At 34.8% G+C, this 19,173-nt stretch overlaps 1 protein-coding gene across 3 annotated transcripts in view; it reads left to right on the top strand.

Annotated features, from left to right (window-relative positions):
- Nucleotides 1-19,173, top strand: part of EFCAB11 (EF-hand calcium binding domain 11) — a 57,326-nt gene that overhangs the window by 8,903 nt on the left and 29,250 nt on the right. For 2 of the 3 annotated variants that reach the window (XM_035328602.1, XM_035328604.1), the window contains one exon: nt 150-1,738. The exons of the other annotated variant lie outside the window; for it this stretch is intronic. In XM_035328602.1, the coding sequence (XP_035184493.1) occupies nt 150-264 (115 nt within the window). In that variant the 3' untranslated portion in view covers nt 265-1,738. Of the gene's footprint in view, nt 1-149; nt 1,739-19,173 lie in introns of those variants that run through there. 3 annotated transcript variants of the gene reach the window in all.

Raw genomic sequence — 19,173 nt, 5'->3', positions numbered from 1 at the left:
AAGAAGGCATGTCACAATCAACAGCAATTCTAACGTTAGCATGTTAATCAGTGAGTAACACAGTCCAGCAATTGCAACTTGTGATTGCATATTTGTGGATGAGGTTTGAAACAAGAAAAGAAACATAGAAAAAATTATTTTTCAAAAAGAAATTTGCATGTTCGTTTGGCTACTCCAGAAAGAAATTGCACAATAGTGTTGAGTAATACACATTTCCATAGGATTGCACAGGTCAAATCTGCCTGGAACTCTTCAGAACAGTAATTTGGAATGAGAGTCCTTCTAAATTCTCGTTTAGATACACATCCCTTTTGGATGTTTCTTGTAACTCTCAGTGTGTATCTTGAACTTCATGTAGGGAAACAGAACTAAGACTTTTGCCTTAAATTGTACAATTGGGTTAAAACTGTATGAAAAGAAAGCCAGAGGAAATATTTGGTGCATAGGTATTTGTCAGATGAATCAATGTACTTGTTCCTATCTTACCTCTACAGCAACTCTAACACTCAAAATCATGGTATGGCTAAAAAGAGATGTACCTGATACATAAAGCAAAAATTTATTGTTAATAAATTGAAATCTTAGCAATCTAGTCGAAGAATAATTATTAGTACAAATCTAATATTTACAGAAAAATAAAACTAAAGAAGACTGTATTAGAAAAAAAATCTCAGTAATAATACAGTTAAATACATCAAACACATTTCCTAACATCTACTCCTTTTTGGCATTATTCCAAGTCTTTCACTGCCCCTTTTGGTTCTGTGGTGACAGGTTTAAGGTGGGCAGGGTAGGGTGAATTGCCATTATTCTGACTTCAAAATGAGTAACATATTTCTCATGAAGGTGATTTCTCCTCGCTCACTCCATCATGTGCTTAGGGTCATTTTAATGTGTCTGCTGACACACTTTTACACCTTCCTCTTTTTGCATTGGTCTGCAAACCCATGTTGTATCCAAATTTATTATATATGGCACATACTACATATTTTAGATACTTCTTTGCTCTCTTCTGTAAAGCTGTTTTGGGATAGCTCCTGTGTCTGCGTTTCTTTAACTGACACTTGGTGAGTTGTTTATAGTCTTGGTCCTCCAGTGTTAGCCTGTGCCCTGCATTTTAATACCCTAGGCCTATATTCTTCTGCTCTATATGCTGTCTTACTTCTGAAGGTCTCTGCTATCAAGCCAGGTCTGTATTTCTCAACAGTACATCATTATCTTGAACTCATAAATATTTCATTTTACATAGAAGAAATTCTTGTTACTACTGTCTATATAAAACTGTGCTTATACTGTATAAACATAAGAAGAACAAATTAGGCCTAGCCACCTGATTCTTAAAAGAACTGATGTTAGAGATAAAGCAACTAAAAAGCTCCAGGCAGGTCAAGCAAGCTCAGACCAAGTCTGACAAGTTTTAGTCCTCAGGCCTTGCACACTCAGTACAGAGTTTGTGATCTGTTACTGTACTGTATTTGCTGGAACACAGAGCTATGAAATACACAGTTAATACGTTTGTTTTACTTTAACACTGCATATTCTTTTATTAATGTATAAAGATGAATTGGTAATAGCATTTCAGGAGGGGGTGGTATTAAGTGCTCTGTTTTATAAAAGAAAAAAAAATCGGCATTGTTTCTGAGTACAGTAAGTGGGCATTTTTATTTTTTACTTTTAATTCCATGGGAATAAGACCAAATATATTCTCATCTCTTCCTGATAAAACAGTTTTAGTGTAGATATTATTTCTCCTGATGAATTGTTTTCCTACAAACGTCAGTAATATTTGGCAGTTAATTGTTGCTAAAGTTTCACAGAATGTGGTTGAATTTTCAGTTTTTTTATTAACTGCCCCTAATCTTGCCAAAATTTTAGGTTTACAGTAGTGTAATATTTCTTGTTTCTGTGTTAATACAGCATTTATATTGAACAAAATGCTCAAATGCTTATCATGCACCTGGTGTGTACCTGATTGAAATGCCATCGTACCGTGAAAACTCGACATTCTTTGTTGAGTTGCAAAAGTACCTTCTGAGGTAAATGATGTGATGATCTGCTCTTTCATGGCGGGGCTCTTCTTAATGGGTAGCACAGAATATAATAATGCTGTTGTTCTGCGTTTTGCAACATGGATATGAAATGTGACACGTCCTTTGCAATAGTAATTTGTGATAAATTGCTGGGTGTAAGTGAACGTGTCTTTTAAAGCAGGATCTGAATTCTTAAAAAAAAAAAGTAATGTGAATATGAACTAGAACGATGCAATATTATTAATTATGGCTGCTAAGAAAATGTTTGTCTTAGCTGTACTATTTGTTTAGAGAAAGTCAGTATTTGTGTGCTAAATCCTCAGGCTCTGATAATGGAAATGGTAACAGAAATAAGCTGACAGCCAATCACACGTGAATGTGAGTGAGCCTATAAACGATGAAAAATGTCCTCAAATACAAAAGTGGACAGAAAAGTCTCCTACAGCTTTTAAAGCTGGCAAGCGTAAAGCAGATCTCAAGGAAGAAATGAAGGCGTTTGTGATCTGCATTTTATGCTGCTGTACTCTCAGATTGATAGGATGGCACGCTAGAGGTATATTAGTACTTCTGTGTGTATTGGTACTTTCCATACGAAAAAATGACCTAATTGTCTCGTTTTTCTTTCATGTAATTATCTAACAATGAGAAAATAACCTGGTTTTCAGAGCCACCCCATGGAAGAAATCTTATGCTCTTTTATGCAAGTTTGATTTATAGATATGTACTGCGGAGCACGGTGAATATGAAACATTCATCTTCCTATGGCTAGTTGCCGTGGAAACGTAGTACACAGTACAATGTCATTCCAGCTCTGGTGATGCCTGCAGTAGTTTATTCCTTTGTTGTTCTTGTTTCTTAAGCAACTGTCTTGCAGCCTTTCATATTATCACACTTCATCACCTACACACATCTTTTCCTTTACCTCCTGAGAGCCATCTCTAATAGAAAAGATCAATTTTTTTGTCTACCCATGCATATCTGTATATGTACATTTTTTTCAAATCAGCAGTTAAAAGCTTTTTCCCATGCCCACAAATAATTAACTATTGCCCTAAAACTGGTAAGACAAGATGGCAAGCCAGGCTGAACATCAAAGTGGAAAGAACCTGGCTCAGCATCTTATTATCTCCTATCAGGGCCTGGAGTTAAGACTGTTTTTCTATAACCAGTGTCTCATTCCAGGAAGACACGAAGTAAAAATAAGCCAACAGATTCTACTACCTGTCCTTAACTGGCATTTGTGAAGTGTATCCTAACACAAGTTCTTGTTTTTCAAGGCACTACCTGTTTGATTATTGATTACACAGGGAGGCGATACACACAGTTAAGACTGTCTGAGTCTCAAGTTCTGCCTTGGTGGGTTGATACTTTTTGAGAAAACATGTATGGTCAAAAATATTTTGTAGAAAATCCTGAACACCTATTGATAGATACATCTTTTTGGTAATTGTTAATAATGTGTTTTGGTTTGTTTTCTAATCTATAAATATGTTACTGATTTTGTAATCCAGTTACCTAACAACTTTGCTACTTGTGGTGGGTTGACCCTGACCAGCAACTAATAATCACCATAAACACAAATACTCCCCCTATATATACAGAATATCCCTCTGGTCATTTTGGGTCAGCTGTCTCAGGTGTGTCCTCTACCAGTTTCTTGGCCACCTCCAGACTACAAGGTGGGGAGTTGGAAGAAGAAAGCCTGGACGCTGGGCAAGCACTTCTCAGCAGTAGCCAAAATTCTAGTATGTTGCCAACACTATTTCAGTCACAAATCCAGAACACAGCACCATAGAGACTGCTATGATATAAATTAATTCCATCCTAGCCAGACCCAGTATACTACTGTAAATTCAAATTTTTCATGAATCCTAACATTTGTCTATCAAAATCACATCTAGCTAACTCTAACAGGAACTAGGCATACTGTTCCTTTTGTACAGATATACACTAATATCACACCTACTGAAAGTATGGAGCTCTCCCTATAAATAAATCTGACACAAGGCCATCCTAACAAAGATTTGAAATAAATTTTTTAGCTGTCGTGGCCCAAGTTTATTTATTTTCCTAATCCTTCAGAAAATTCATTGAAAATTTTGTGTAAAATTTCCTCTATACTGAATTTCCCATATAACTGAAGAGACAAAGACTTCTAAAATAATTGAAATAATCACACACATGAATTTTTGCAGGTTTGAGACCAAGCATGTGAGTGTTTCATGCAGCATACGAGATGCTGCGTTTACACACTCATTCCTTCTGAATAATTCAGCATACTTTTTTCTCATTTGAGAGAAGCTCCTGCATAAAATAAATATTAAAATATTTTAAAGCTAAACCTGTGAAGTAAAAGTATTTAAATTAAAAAATTATACTATTTCTATTTTTGAAGATATATCTGAACAAATATTTGCAATTACACTAGAAAATTTAAATAAGTCACTGTATAGCATTGCTGTGGAGTAGGAATATGCACATGGTCAGTTACGATATTACATCGACGGTATTACAACTTACTAAGATGTGCTAATGCCACAATAAGTGCTTAGCTGGTAATATCCTCAGGGCTCTCTTTTAAGACGTTTTATTTCAGATAGGATAAAACTGTGATATACAATTAAAAATATTAAAGCATGTCAGCTATAAAATAGACCAAATTCACAACATCAAAGATTGATTTTTTTTGAAGGAGTAACAACTGGGTTAGCAGCAGCACATATTTTTTTTTGTCTCACTTTCAACTGTGAAGCAGGTCTTTTAGCAGTAGCTTAGATTTGTTCAGTTTGCTTGATTGCATTGGATGGTAGAAACTAGCAAAAAGACTGACCCCAACAAAATCCATGTAAAAACAAAACCCAACAAAAACCATGTAAACTACTAAACAGCTATTAGATTACAACAATTCTTGTTCATTTAAAACTAGACTTGCACATCTACAGTACAGGCAAAAATGTTCCTTAAGTTCTTTCAGAGCATACTTTTTAATAAAAGTAGATTTTTTCTCCAGAGTTGAGAATAAAAGATTTTTACCAAAGTGAATGGCACCTTGTATCTGTGATGTATGCTGTCAGACTGAAAACCAGATGATTTTTTTTTTTAAATCAATATCAGGTAATATTAATAGCAACAACTTTGCAACAAAGAAGTTTTTGTAAAGTCTAGGGTCCCTTTATGGTAGAAAAAAAGTGTGACAAAAAATAAAAATGAGCCTGTCTGCAGCATAATAAAAGAACACCCCTCATGTCAAATTGTCAGCCAGTTATCTTAGTTTTATTTTTTGTTCTTTTTTTTTTCTTACAATCTCTGCTGCATTATAAAAAAACTAATCAGCATCAAAATTAAAAAGAGGATATTGTAATATTGCATTCTAAAAAAGCTTAAATTAATAGCAACTTTAAAAAATACCTGATGACAACACTTGCTTTTAATATGACAGATTAAGTTAAAACTTGATTTAATAACTACTCACATGTTAATTGGCATCGTGCTGTTTCTGAGGTAGCTGCACAGTGACTTTTGCTACATCTTTGGTATTTTGTTTAAATTAAGAGTAAAATATTAATAATAGCATTTAAATGACTCCCAGCAATCCCTATCTTTCTGAATTTGACTAGGTTTATAAAAGTCTTAATGTTTCAGCATTAAAAGAATTTCTGTGAGTTTTTAACTGACTTCTTATAAGGCTAGCATGATGATGGGCGTCCTCTCACTGATACCTTTGGAACCTACAAGCTGGTTTCAGCAAAATATCACAAAGAGCTGAGATAAAATTAAATAATTGGATTTCCACAAAATTCATAAAAATAGGGGAACAAAGAAGAAGAGAGAGATAATGTGAGTGCCCCCAGCAGAGGAAAGGGCCATTTACGTGAGATATTGAATCTTACTGGAGAGTCTACATGGAAGTAAGACCCAATAAAGGCCTAACTGCAGAGAAGCTTCAGGCAAAGATTTCATCGTAGACTCTAAGATGCAGATCTACAGGAAATCATGCATCAAAAGTTCAACTATTCACAGAATTATTTGCTTAATGAGACTGATATCTATTGTATTCTTTTGTTGTAGTATTTCTCTCAGAAGCGTGAAAAGCATCATGCCATAAATCCTGATTAAATAGTTTAAGATGATTTCTCTATGTTTAAAATTTAGCCACTGTTTTTTTTCCTCCAAGTATTTTGTATATTGTGCAAATTCTCTTAAAATAAGTTTCATAAAAAGAGCACCTTTTAATCATGGAATCCTTGAAAAAAATAAGATTACAGATACCCCTGAACACATGCTGTGTCTTGTTTTTGGTACACTGATCATGTTAGAGGATTCTTCAGTACCAAAAGTCATATAATAATTAAAAAGACCCCAGTATAGCACGAGGATGTACATGAGGTAATGTGTACAAGTTGCTTCAGGGGAAATTCTGTCTGAATATAGGGAAAAAAAATCTTCACTGCTGTGAAGAATGAACACTGGATTAAATTACAACGAAGTGGTGGAGTCTCCCTCCCTGGAAATATTGAATGCTCAGCTTCACAGGGCCCTGGATATCTAAGGCCCTACTTTCAGCAGTAAGGTTAGATCAGATGTTTCAGTGCTTCTAAGATTTCTGCTATAGCACAAGAAGCTCAGAAGTCACAGTATTGCTTGAGGGAGTTGGTTAAGGTCTAGGGTCACATTATACCAGGCAGTATACTTAGCAAAAGTATATAGTCCTTAGAGTACTTAGCAAAAGTACTATTCTTTTCCCAGAGACTTTATGAGTTACTGCTGAGCAAATTGTAACACGTGTGAAACAACAGATTCCAGAACCTGAGTTCTTCTTTTCATCTTTGAGAAATGAGCTCTGTTTCTCTGGGTAATAAGAACATTTTGAGCATCCAAAACCTTCACAGTCTTAAGGACTGTGGCATACATCGAGTTAGACAGACATATAGACCTGACTATCCTTAATGATTTGGAAAATGATCTTAAGGCTCAGAAATATACCTACCTGTTATAGAACACAACCTGGAATGGTTAAAAAGAAGTCAGTGTGCCAACACAAAAGATTGTTCTGCAGTAGATGGAGTTGGATTACTATTGTCATGGAGCTCAGTAGTCCACCTCAGGCCTGAGGCTATGATAGGGAAGAAGAGTCCTATGCCAAAAAGAGAACAATAAATGGTATTTTTTCTCCCAACAAAGATTGTCTATTGTGACTATCTAGTGATCAAACAAAATAGCTAAGAGGGTGATTGAGGGTGCTTCACTGATGTACTGCAGGTAAAAATTCCGAGTGTTGATGTATTGGTAATTTGAATTAACAAATCTGGTTAACTTCATTACCAGTTCTTTTAACGATCTCTTTCTTTGTTTCTGTTGTCTGTGTGCCTTTCCTAGCTTTTTCTCTTACAAATACAGTGCATCTAAACATAAGAAAGAGCATATGTGGCTTTCACATGGAACTTCAGTGTCATTACCAGCGAGTTGGTACAGAGAAAGCTCTATTCAGTCCATTGATTCAGTGAAGTCAAGAGGTTTCAGTCTCCTCTCATTGTGAACAATTTTAGATATTCCCAATAAAATGCTAGTCAGTTATGAGCCTTTGTTAGTATCATCCTTGAGCACTCACAGTACTTACCTGCCACATATCCTGAAGAAACATAACCTCTTGTGTTACTATTTTGTTTGAAGAGAGCTTTCTACAAAAAGGCCTTCATTGCCCCACTCTAGACTTCCTTCTCTCAGACCTGATCAGAAATTGTGGCTTCAGATTTCTTAATGCTGTGGTTCTGTTCTGTAGCAGTGATTCAAAGGGTAACAGTCATGCTAAATTGTATTTTCCTTTGCAAAAAAAAATCTTCCCTGGCATTTTCTTACACTGTTGGTAAGTGGTTTGTAGAATCTCAATCCTTTCATTTCTCATTCTTTCATCTCATCCCATCCCATCCCTAAGAATTAACTTTTTTTTTTCCCCATTTTTCTTTCTTTGTCTATGTTGGTTATTAACCAGGTATAGGAAAAACAACAACAGCAACAAAAAACACACCTGTTTTTATTGGGTACAGTGCTCCATAATTTTTTTTTTATTATTATTATTTGGAATGTGATGATGACCACTGTGATAGGCAGTGAGTTGGGGGAGGAGACTGCTTATTTGTCAGACAGGCTATTTTTATTCCCATGTTTCTGTAGAACAGCAACCTTTTTCCTAGGAATTTTCTCATGCTTTTTTGGAACTTTTCACTAATATGAATGGTTACAGTTTCCCACATGAAACTCATAGATCCATTTCAACGTTGAACTGTCCCTATCCAGGTTCTGTGTGTTAGAATTGTGCAACAGCTGCAATTTCATTCTCTGCATTGTACACAGACTCTTCTAGCTGAATTATTTTAATTTATTTGTTTTCACAGCCAAGCCAAGGCTGTTGAAGTTTACATTTTCCAATTCTATCATCACGTAACGTGTCATCTGAATAACCTGATGCAATATCTTTTCATTATTATTTATATCTGGATCCAATAATAAACAAGAAAAAATAACCAGAAGATTCTTTTGTCATACGATGTGCCACCAATAGTCTACATCCTCTGTTAGGTCTAATTGGCATGACACAGTCTCTCCATCTTGATATGGGAACTGCTGTGATATTCTGTATATGTATTACAGATGTATTAAATCTGCTCCCAATTCTCACATATGTTTAACAAACACTGAACTTCTGAAAAATTATTTTGACAACTTAGGAAATGTTTTTTTTATCTTGTGGGACTTTTCTGCCAAGTTAATAATAAAGTTCCAGTAGGATTTAGAGCTTTGAAGCACATTCCTAATGTCCTAAGGCTGTTGGGCAGCTCAGAAGAAGAGATTCCCTTCCACTTTTCCTTCCCCAATTTCAAATTTCTTCTAACAATGTGGAATTCACCAAGTCTGCCTATCTAGTTAGGGTAGTGTTTTTTTCCTTTCTCTTAGTCCAGTTAACGTGTTGTGTTTACCAAGCTTGATTAAATATTTACATCTTATAGGAAGTATGAAAGAATTGATTTAGAAACTGCAAATCAATTTCTGCAAAAGCAAAATTTTGCAGTTTTATGTTTCAATCAATTACTTGATTGACTGCTTACTGAAAGCCCTTTGTCAGAATTATGTAAGTAGAGGCATCAGAATATGTGCTCACTTTGCAAGCAGGAGAGTACATTCCTGAAAAGGTCATATTTCGTGCACCACAAAAAGCATAGGGGAGCAAATTCAGATGTTCTTCTCAAGGTAATGCATCGCTCCCTATTGTAAAATAGCCTTCGGAAACAGGTAAAGAAATTATTTCAAGTCCTCCTTGATTTGAAGTCTTACTTTCTGGGAGAGTTTTGAGCCTTGCTGAAAGTAAGCCAAATTCCACAGGTAGAATGTAGTTTTGCTGTTGAGAAATGGATTGGTGATCTCTATAATTTAGCTGGTAAGTACAGTTAGCAAAGCAAAATTAATGATCCTTTTATAACTACCTTGTGTTAAGGATTTTTTTTTTTTTTTTTTTTTAGGATATTTCTAGTTAACCAGTGCCATGCCTACTGTGTTTTATATCTTTCTTTGTCCCCTGTTCTAATACTTCTAGTATTGTTAATCACTTTTGAAATCAAAGAATTGTAGGAAATGGGGGAATGAACAATGCATGTTTTCTTGCTTGATAGTTTTGATTCATCTTGTCTACTGTAACTCACGGTGTCTCCTGATTCATCTAATAAATACTCCGCTGTTTGTCTCACACTTCTAAATAGCAAACTTGGCAGAACATTCTCTTCTTCTTTCTATAGGTCTTTATTGACTGCTTTTTTCCCCCGAGTAACACAAATATGGTATATGAAGTACAATGCCAAATGTGATGTGAATTCTTTTCCTAAGTTAGCAAATATACAGGGGGCATGGTCATCTATTTATGCATAAACACACATAATATGTCATGACTGGAATTCTTCAGCACAACTGTTATTCCAGTAGAAGAACCTGATAACTTGTTCCTTATACTAATTCTATATAGAAAAACTAACAATTCTGAAAAAAAAAGTGTAATTCAAAGAGCATTTCAAGTTTTATTTGAAAGAATTTTCTCAACTATTTACTCTTTTCCTCTTGGCTTCTTGTGTTGGAAGGTTAACAAATTCTCCAGACTAACTTTTTCCTGCTGACAAACTGTGCTTCATAAGCACTTCAAATGGAGTATGATGTGGAGATGTCTAGTAAAAAAGGTCAGTAAGGAGTCACTGATGCATTTAATTAACAAGACTATAATTAACTAATTTGTTCTTCTGCCCTCACTTAAGTGTTGCTCTTTTTTTGCTGAAGATAGATTTTAGGGTGTATTATACTTATTTTCCTATGTGTGTACAGCACAGCGCTTCTCTTGTACAGACTCAATCCTGTTTTTCACAGTTGAAATCCTGACTGTTCAGGACTGGAAGCTTTTCATAGCTGGCCCCTTCTGGTAGTGAATTTCCTTTTGCAGTTGGTGGTGTCCTTCATTTGGAAGAAAGTAAACAATGATCATCCTCACGTGTACGCATAAAGATACCTGAGGAAGGCATGAATTTTAGTGTCTGTCGCTTCTAAAGTCAAGTGACTAATATTATTGGTATTCACAGATCATAGATTTCCCCCAAGCAGTGTCAGTAGTTTGAATTCAATGGGTTTGAAAAACACTGTTCTTACATGGTAACTGTTCTCCATACTAATGGGTTGTAAAAATTTGACTATTTTTGTCCTTTAGACTGTTTTATTCTTTGGTGACCAGAGAGATATGGTTCTCTGATCTGGTTGGCTTGGTTGTAAGGCTGGTGCTGCCTGTGGTCCCTGATGGTCTAGGAGAACTTTGTTGGCCAGTTTATGCAGGGACTACTTTGCAGGGACAGCAGTGGAGAAAAGTACACATTTAAACAGGGTGCAAAGAAATAACATTAAAAAGCAACAACAACAAAAACCATTTATGTGTGCTTTTTTTTTTTTTTTTTTTTAATAAGTGCCAGAAGCCTAATATGTAACATGGGGAAAAATAGAGTGTTTTATTTAAAGCCAAGTTTGTTGACATTATAGATTTATTGAGAACTTGAAGAAAGTAGGGCAGTCAGTATAACATTGACATGGACTAAATCATGCTGGTGTATGAATGATGCCATGTAGTAAAGAAAATGCTAGTAGAAATTATGTTGATGGATCTGTTGATTCCTCTTCCCTTCCTCCTCACAGGAAACATTTAAAGACAAGGTTAGCTGAAGAAAATTATAAAATGCTGCTTACTCCAGAGTAGGCAAACACCTTGACTCCTCATTCCATACTGTGACTTTTGACCAATACTACCATATACCATTCTGTTCCTCCCTGCCTACATATAGGTAGTTTTTAAACATAGAAAATAGCTTCAATCAGTTATGGAAGATACTGCCTCTTACTCAGCCAAACACACGGGAAGCTATGCAAGAAAAAGGAAAATGGTGAGACACATGAAAAGACAAAGTACTGTAAAGGGAGAAGTCACTGGGGAATCAGGTTATTGTGACGGGAAGATGTAGGAAATCTATAGGAGGATAGATTTCATTATTTCTCTACACATTAAATATCTTGTTTCTGCTCATCTTTTTTTTTTTTTTTTTTCTAAAAGAGAAAATTGGATCGATGTTGGCAGCTTCTGTTATTTCACAAGACTAATTTCTTAGGATTTTTATTAACCACTTTTTACCCTACAGTAACCCATCTGGGTTTTTGAATATTCCATGACTAGAAAGAATAGCAGGTGGTTGAATTTCTTTCATATTCTGTAATAGTTTATAACCAAGCTTTTTGATTTTTGTTAAAGTAAATAAGAATTTTTACAAGTAGACACCTGTGATGTCTATATAGTCTTAAAAATCGTTCAGAGAGAGTTTACTAAATTTAACCTGCTTCCTATTCTGTACAGATTTCAAGAAACAGATACACGACCAAAGCTTTCCATTTCCTAATTGCCAAAGTAATTGGTTTATCCAAGACATCCTGCTTTTTGAGTCCCACATTAGCTCCTTTTTCATAGCTGCATCTAATTTACATTTTTATCTACCTCCAAGACACTGCGACATAATGAGACCGGTGAATCTTAGATGCTAGCTCGTGGTCTTTTGCCCTTCCAGGGGGTCCGCTCTTGGTAGCCTTTCTCTCTTCTATCTTTGACTTCATACCTCTGTGCAAGTTAACAGATACTTTTCTTTTTACTATGGAATGTCTTCTGTATCAACTGTTTTTATTTTTATTTGTTGTAATTGGATAGTGATAAAAATGAAAGAGGAGCATCAACATTGAGTATTAAAAACTATATGGGCTGCTTAGGAATTACATTAAAAATTGAATAGGTATTTTTAGGCCAGTTACTGTGAACAAGACATGAAAGAATGTGGAAATCAATGGCAAAATTGAATGGGATAAAGTATTGGAAAAGAATGACACAAATAGGAAGTAGAACGTGTTCGAAGATAAATGAATGTATGTCCTAATGTTATGCATGTTGCTTAGCGACAAGCAGTAAAAACGTGGATGAACAAGTAAGTATGAAAAGTAATTAAAGGAAAGAGGCATATGCGTGGCATGGTACAGTATAATAACCAGGAATACAAAAAAGATGAGAAAAGCAAAGATGGAGGAAAAACAGATTTAAAGAATGTTAGGATAAATATTGAAATTCTTTTATTCTCTGGAGAGTTGTTTTTTTTTTCCCTGCAACATTAGCTGGAAAAGATAGGCAGCAACTTTCTCTCTAATGATGCCTTAATATAATATAGATTACCCTAAGGAAATATGATTTTCAAAATGTGAATTGACTGTAAATATAAATGTTAAAAAAAAGACATCAAAATAATATATATATTTAAGTGTACTTTGCAACATAGAATTAACATAGGTTTTTAATAATTTCAATTAGAAAGGAACATATGAAGTAGTACCACTCTCTTTCAGGAAGAATCCAGTTTGCCCATAGCTTCTACCTCTGATTCTGTTCCTGAAAGTGTGTTCTTGCTGTTGGTCTTAAGGCTTCATCTTCTAATGCTTAGATAAAATTCTCTGCAGTAGTTTTGCACTTGTGTCTTCATATATGATTTTGAATTTATGAAGATCTTTAAAATAAAAATCTCTTAAGATACATTTTAGGCTTTTTTCCTCTGGACTCATGATTTAGAAAGCTATGCCAAGGGTATCTTAACATGCAGAGATCAATGAATATGCTTGTAACGACTGACTTGTAAGAGAAATGGTAAGAGGATCTGTGGTTTGCATACGTGCCAGAGGTTATTGCATACTCTTCTGAAAATTGCTGTTCTGGTTGTGCCTCAGTTTCCTCATTACAAAATGGCATTTCTGACCAGCTACACCAAGCAACTTAACATCATAATCCCTAGTGCTTTTACAAAGTTTGACTATTTGTAGTGGTTAGGCCATAATGGAGGACTGCAAAATATATGCAATATATTTTCTCTTGTAATATATGCCTGTTGTTACATGAATTTTATTCTCATAATGTACATAATCAGTAAGAGTTATTAGAAACCTAAATTAAGTTATAGTCTGTGGCTCAGCTGTAGTTTTCTACATTTATTGTGACAAATTCGAATAATGACTTAAATGAAAGTTAAGTTGTAACAAGGTGCTGAAATCTAAAATTAGTAGGAAGGGCTCTAATGTAGGCCTTTGGAAATTTGCAGCCAAAAGTATGGAATAATTTGGAATCTCAAGAATCTTGAAATGCCGTATTCCAGATTCCCAGCAGGATTTTGTAACATCATTACAATGCTCCAATTCCGCATACAAGGAATTCCACATACATAAAAATTGTTAATGCATGTAAATATATATATATATTCTGTTAGCTCAAGAAGATGTGGGATACATTCCAACTTTAATAATAAGCTATTTGAATACCAATACCTTTACTTGGTATAAAACCTGTAAAACAGTACTTTCATAGAATTTATTTTAGAAGAACATGAAGGTTGCAGAATCAAAGATGAGCTTTCTGCAGCATTTTGGAGCTGCTTGGAGAATATACATTTTGTAACAGGCTTTAGTTTTGTGACCACATATTGTTTTCCTTTCTTTTTTAAAGAAAATGGCTGTTTCATTGTTTAATTCAGAGTCATCAAGTGAAACTGTTCAATTAATGAGCATCTGTGTGATAGTTTGTTTTATCTTTACTGTTGAGTGTGAGGCCTTGTGCCTAGTTTAATCTGTACTTTACAAAGTGTAGTATTTGCTAAGGTAATTCAGGTGTGGTTAATCAAAATGTACAATATTTTTGTGCTACTGTATTCTGTGGTGCCGCACCACCAGTAAGTATTGAGACTTCCAGAGTCATGGACTGTGGAAAGTGTATCTGCCTTTAAAAAAAGAAAAAAAGAAAAAAAAAAGAAAAAAAAAAAAAAGGAAAAAAAAAGCCAACCCCAGGTTGCTGACAGAAGCACCTTTGTGACAGCCGAAGATAGGAGGGTTAACATGTATATTTGAAGGTACGTAATAGAAGTATATTCAAGTCTAAATTTGCAGGGAGACCCCATTGTTACCTGAGGGGGCCATTTAAAGCTTAGTCCCACCGTTGCACGTGGAGTTTATTTACCTGATAGCTTCTTGTGGCTGTGCACGTGGAGTGTTTGCCTTCGACTCATTGTCTGTCTTTCACTGGGCTGGGTCACACTGAGTACCTATTCTGTTAGGCTGTCAGGAACAGGAACAGTTTGGCAACAGCAAGGTTTTTGTTCATCTTTTCTACCTTGGAAGCAAAAGAGTAAAGAGTGGAAGAACAAGCTGAAGAAGGTCCAAGGCTTTCTGGTCACAGTTCACAGCTAGTTTATACAGAAAGGAAACAGTTTTAAATGAACATTTGAAGACTACTGAAGCTCTTCAATGTATATCAGTGTTCTAACACAAATATGATTAATATATATAACATTATTGACGTCTGCAAGGAGCCAAAAATAAGTGATACGTATCTTCCCTCTGTTACTACTTCTGCTAGTGGTTTTTCACGTGCAGTATCAGTGTCATTTTCCTTCATATTTTGTAATTGGTCCTCATGAGGAAAATCAATTACTTTGTGTGGAATGTGCTTTTAAAGTACAAGTGTAAAGTTCTTCTATTCTTACAAGATATAGGTCTGCCTTGATTCAGCAGCAGTGAAATAAACAAAGTGAATACTTTAATTAATCTGACTTGCAGAGTACTTGAAACAATGAACTCTGTGTATAGGCATAGCAACAATGAGTCTCCCAGAGGAGACAGCTCCGGCTTGCAGAATGACTGGATGAAAATGCAAGAAAACAGAAAAAATAGATCCAGTATGCTCCAAAATATTTTTCATCAGAAAATGATTGCATTCTGCCTCAAGATGTTGAGATTAATCTTAGCATGTATGTCTCCATTTTTCCTTTGGTGTTCTATTTGTGTAGGAAAATTATTTTAATATGCAACTTGCCTTGTATGAAGTTGGTAAAAAGTCAAGAAAACACTTTTTTACTGCAGTTGTTGTCAAACACTAGGACAGGTTTCACAGAGAGTTTGTGAAGTCTCCATTCAAAGCCGAGGTCGAGATGATCCTGGACAACCTTCTCCAGCTGACCCTGCTTGAGCAAGGGCATTGGAGTAAATTATCTCAAGAGGTCCCTTCCAACCTTAACAATTCTGTGTTGATGGTGAATTAAAAGATAGGTGTGTCTATTCTCAAAAGAGATTACTGTTCCAAAATATTTCATAAATATTGACTGAAGGCAAGCTTCCAAGATTATTGAAGGCATTTTAGAATAAAATGAGAGAAGACTGCAAAGTTGGGGACACTAATTTTGGAAGCAGATAAGTATTAGGATACATTATATCAGTTCCTATTACGGAGGTAAAATAATTCAATTTTTCATCTGATGGGAGTGGTAAAGCAAAGGGATAGTAATAGAACTGAAAGAAGAAATTTCATTTTGATGAAATGATGTATTTTTTGATATTCACTTTGGCCCAGACTATGAAATACATCCCATAAAATGTAACCAATGCTCTAAAAGCTATCAGCATTCAATAAGTGTTCTATGAATAATAAGAATATTTGTAGTTACATTAGTTATTTACAGTTACATTGGCAGTACATTACCGTTATATTGACAGTTTTTAATTACATTACATTGACAGTGACATTACAACCAGTTGCCAGCTGCAGATAAATTACAATAAGAAGAAAATTTATCTGTGTACAATCTATTTAATGCTTTGCTACAATGAAGTTTCAGGTACCCGTCTATGAAGGGTCTAGGAATAACTGTTAGAAAGGAACAGAAACTGAATTAAAGAGATACTCAGTTGATTCACTTTTTTCAGGACCAACACCAGACAAAATATTTTGGAAACAGTTGACTGTTACAACCACCATGTTACAAACAGATGCTGAGGTAAAGAGAAAGATGTACTGTCAATCTGAAAATTGTGTTTCATTTTGAAAATGATCCTGTATTTGTAATTATCAAGAATCCACTTTTAAAGTTTAGAAGCTTTTTTTTTTCTCTCTTTTTTTTTTTTTTTAAAAATATATATATATATATTTGTCAGTTCTTACTTGGTGGCTTAGAAGCTGCTTCCATCATGTGAATATTATTTCCCCCACACTTTGCAGAGAAGTCTACTGAGAAAACCAAGGGGGAAACTAGAATTGAAGAAACAAGATGGAGGTGGGCATAGAAAAAATAGAGTTTATAGCAAGTAAGGTGATGTTTGTCATAGCTGCAAAAAAAGAGCGGCCAAAAGAGCTTTAAAAACTGGTTGAAGACAGAACATTTTTTAATCAAACAAGGTACATAAAGAGTAGTTCCAGAGAGTTCAAGCAGTGGAAACTTCATAAATACCTGATTAGTGTATAGTACTCATCAGCAAATGACAAAGCTCTTTGCATACAAGATAGTGTCATTATTCCATTTCACAGATGCCAGATATTGTGACCTCATCACAACTGACCAGAAAACTAATAATATCAGGCATAATCAAGGCATATTAGACAAATGTCTTTTTTTTTTTTTTTTCCTATTAGTGCTGTTTTCTCTGAATGAAACATGATAAAATCTGTTATTTGTTAAGTATTCTTTAGATAAAAACATATTTTGATTTTTCTCTTAGTTTCATATTCAAATTTTTGAAATGTATGGGAATGTTACACTTTGCAGCTTGAAACACACTTTCTCTGTTAGATTAGTAGTAAAAGAAAGACAAAGATGATAATTATCCTATCAGTTAAAAGGATCATTTTCTGTTTTGTGAGTTGCTTACACAGAAACATATTTTACGGACCATGAAAGCTATTTTAGTTGGGAGCTGGCTTTCAGTTTTCATGGATATAGTAATAGAATGGATGAATAATGGCATTGATATAGATGAGGAAGGGTTTGCAAGTTAATATTTTGTATTAGACCAACTGGTGCAGTTGGAAAAACTGGGTAAGTTTTCAGATGTACCAACATTTATTGAGGTCAAAAAGTTAAGCCTATTGTTTAAAAGTCTGGAGTATAAATTCAGTCTTTACCTGGATTTGTGCCAGAGTTCATCAGGTGTAAATAGTTATCTAGTTGTCTGGGCTGACCGCTTCACTCTTTGTGCCCTGTTGGCTACAGAAAATAACAAACAAACTGTTCTAGCATAATGAATACATAGGTTGGATTTGGCCTTTGATCTTGACTTTTCAATCTTTATTTAAGTCTTCTACAAATATAGAGATAAATCAGTAATGCACTTACTCCTGACTGAGATCTGTTGACTTTAATGGCTGTTCAGGTACTTCAGTATATGCACAAGAATCAATTGGTTAATGGGAAGTCAAGAAACACACAAGACTCCATTTTAACAGGTACACAATTAAATACCCCAAACTTTGACTTAAATTTAATGTAAAAATTCAGTAAGGTATTAATGCTACAGAGTAGATAAGAATTCAGTCTTAAAGCATTTTTGAAATCCTCACACCCTATTTCATTTTACTTCCTTGGTAGTGATTTTTTTTTTTCTTCCTTCTAGTAAAGATCTTCCTCATAGTAACAAGCTTCCTCTTGTAGAAACAGAAGATCTATTCTGAGAAGAAAGAGCTTTCTTAAAAATGTATTTGTTAAAGCAGACACAGCAATGTGCTTTGCTTGGAGGGTGTGAATCAGTCTTGTGATAGTAATAGATGATAAAAGTCACGAGCAAAGGCTTAATAGGTAGAGCTAAGATGTTTCAGGAGTGTGAACCTACTGCTGTAATTATTATGGGCCACTATCCTTGGAGCTTGGAGGTTATGACCTCTTTTTCTCTTGTTGGGTAGGATGCTGTCAGTGAAGTGTTAGGTTTCAGGTGGATCCCCAACTCTATGTTACTCACTGAGAGTGATTTCTATTTAATTAGTATTATCATAAAGAACTCTACCATGTGCATGTGCTATGTACTTGTGTAGATGACATGCACAGCCACAAATTATTTGCAGTTTTAATGGATCTCTTTTGTTACCCCAAGATCAATGGTGTGCTTTACAGTTGCAGTGCTATTTCTGACCTTGTTGCTGTTTATTGTTATCTTGCTTAGCATTAATTGTTGCTCTTCACACAAGAGCACTTTTCTTATTAGTATTAAAAGGTCTGTATCTATTTTCCTGCCTCCACTAGGCATGGGATGGATTCTGGAAAAGGATAAAGGATTTTTGCTTTTTTTCTTTTTTAATGAGCTCAACTTACTATTTTTGTCCCATTTTAAAAATTACATTGTCTGTATTGTTTAGAAGTAGAAGGCTGGCAGTCGAAAATGTACAGCAGAATTGGTAAAATGTCTTTATGAGCATAATATTCAATAACATCTATAAATATAATAGAAAAATGAACTGATAATTTCAATTCCTGATAAAACAGGTAACTATTTTTTTTTTTGCAAATAATGTTAAGGTCCCAGAGAATTACTAGATCTACTATAATTATCTATATGCAGATAGTATTATCTTGAAATTCACACTGTCATATTTGAATCTACTATTTGTGAATATCATAGCTCAAATTGTCTTTTATTCCAACATCTTTCAGAAATACTGCTCTTAAGAGAGAGTTAAATGTGGTTGTCACTATATTGTCCATGCAAATCAAGAATACAAGCTCAAGAACTTTTGCTAATC

This window comes from Oxyura jamaicensis, chromosome 5, assembly GCF_011077185.1.
Source record: "Oxyura jamaicensis isolate SHBP4307 breed ruddy duck chromosome 5, BPBGC_Ojam_1.0, whole genome shotgun sequence".
Classification (NCBI taxonomy): Eukaryota; Metazoa; Chordata; class Aves; order Anseriformes; family Anatidae; genus Oxyura; species Oxyura jamaicensis.
This window is presented reverse-complemented; position numbering and strand designations above follow the sequence as displayed.